Below are 2,500 nucleotides of genomic sequence, written 5' to 3' on the forward strand. Positions count from 1 at the left end.
GACAGAAATATTAAGGTCAACTTATTATTTGTCTTTCATGATATTAATTTATTTATTGTTATACGGAATATAAATAATCTTGAGTTAAAAGCATTTACCAGTGAACAGTCAAATAATATATTGTTAGGTTTGATATAAATTCAAATTACCAATAATATTTTTGTTTTACACAAACACACCTTTAGATCGAGATTTATAGTTAATATAATTTTGCTAAAAATAATTAAATTACTATAATAAAAATGAGTTTTCTTAGGCTAAAACAATTTCCATGCAATCATGAAAGTCATACAGTAACTTATTAGGTTAAATATAAACTCAAAATACCAAACCGATTTGAGTTTTCTAAAACACACCGTTATGTATGAAAATATACTTTTGATTAAAATTAATTTCTGATTGTTACTAAAAATAAATTTTTCGTAACCACAATAAAAAATATAAAATGTTCAGATTCTTTAATTACTGGTAATTAACGTAGAATCAATATCAGATATATGGATACATTAATTCTATCATTAATCCATTATATTTTTTATTAACTTTTCAGGAATATAATACTCAACTAAAATATGAAAAAAGAAACTGTAAATTTAATATTTTTAAGCAAATCCCTTAACAATTAATGAAATTATTGTTACATATATTTTCCTTATCTATTTAATATTTTCTTTAGGTAAAAACAGAAAACAGTTATATTTCATTGTTGTTTCAAGCTATTTACATTCCATCTAGCCTAATTTGCTTTGTGTGTTCTCGGTGGAGCCCTATTGCCAGGGGCAGAATAATCACTGAAAACCACAAAATTTACTATGTACAATTTGTTTTTTATTATTATTAGAATAGAGAGTATATTATTTTAAAAAATCCAATACTTCTAACATATGATATGAGTGGAAATAGTATACACTACAATAGTATAGTCCAAAGTTGAATAATCGTCCCTTTTCGTTTCGATGGACTTATGGTTATGGTTAAGAAACATATCAACTTGTAATATAAAACTAATAAAGCAATTGAAATTTTGTCGGGTCACGTAAACTGGTAATCAAACATTATCAATACATCTCCAACTTAATCACCTGCAATATGTCGTGCAGAGGCCTCTTCCACAGACACTGGAGAAGATTTTCATAGTGGCGAAAGAGGTCGTTTGGAACAGGGCAGTCCAGCTGGGTGGCTACATCGAAGGCGTGTCCAGATGGGTCCCGGACTGAAGCCCAGGGACTGAGTGCAGATCCTGACATCAGGATTGCTCGCTTGAACAGACCTGCTCCTGATGACCAGGTGAGAAGGATTGGCCGAAGAATATTATGGTAAGAATGATTCTATGGTCTTCCGTGTTTAGAGGTGCGGTTAATTTATATGTTTTGGTACTTTTTGGTAGAGATAGGGTTTGTATATATATATATATATATATATATATATATATATATATATATATATATATATATATATATATATATATATATATATATATATATGTATATATATATATATATATATATATATATATATATATATATATACTGTATATATATATATATATATATATATATATATATATATATATATATATATATATATATATATATATATATATTTAGATAGATAGATAGATATATAGATAGATATATGTGTGTGCGTATGTGTGTATGTCTCATACTTAAAAGTAAGTGTGTGTGTTTAAACAAATATTGAAGGATTCTGTAAGTTTCAGTGGTCATAAATATCCTAAACAATATTATCTTCATCCCTCTTTTTTCTCAATAATGTTCCAACTCATTTCGTAAGGTAAAAACAATATTACTGTTTACAGACCAACAGAGAAAATACGAACATCTAAATAAATGTATTTTGGCCTTTGTACAAGAACAAGACTCAAATTATGGAATATCTATAAAAAAGATAAATAAACAATATTGGAAAAGGAATTTCCAATAACAAATAAAAAGACGATAATAGAAAATTGAATAATTGTTTCTTCTTGATAATAGTAGAATGGAATGGGATAGATACATTGAAGTTTATTTAATTTGACTTTTTAATCAGGAATTTCAAGAAATCAAGTATGAAGGTATGTACATACATAAACAAACCCCCAACACAAACACACCCACACACACACTCACACACACACACACACACATATATATATATATATATATATATATATATATATATATATATATATATATATATATATATATATATATATATATGTATGTATATATGTATATATGATGTATGTATATGAATACATATACATACATATGTATATATATATATATATATATATATATATATATATATATATATATATATATATATATATATATATATATATATATATATAGATATATATATATGCATATATATAAAATTTTCAATAATATTAGAAAAAATCTAAACTCCCGTAAGCTGAATTAAACAGAAATTTTAATCAAAACATACAATTTTCGTTACAAGTTCACTAGTCCAAGACAAGGATAAAAAATGA

At 25.0% G+C, this 2,500-nt stretch overlaps 1 protein-coding gene across 1 annotated transcript in view; it reads right to left on the bottom strand.

Moving 5' to 3' along the window:
• The window catches only part of LOC137626935 (neuroligin-1-like), an 85,409-nt gene that overhangs the window by 5,263 nt on the left and 77,646 nt on the right, over nucleotides 1-2,500 (bottom strand). The window contains exon 5 of the mRNA XM_068357920.1: nucleotides 1,161-1,273. Coding sequence (XP_068214021.1) covers nucleotides 1,161-1,273 — 113 coding nt within the window. The remainder of the gene's footprint in view (nucleotides 1-1,160; nucleotides 1,274-2,500) is intronic.

Source organism: Palaemon carinicauda, chromosome 34 (assembly GCF_036898095.1).
Source record: "Palaemon carinicauda isolate YSFRI2023 chromosome 34, ASM3689809v2, whole genome shotgun sequence".
Taxonomy (NCBI): Eukaryota; Metazoa; Arthropoda; class Malacostraca; order Decapoda; family Palaemonidae; genus Palaemon; species Palaemon carinicauda.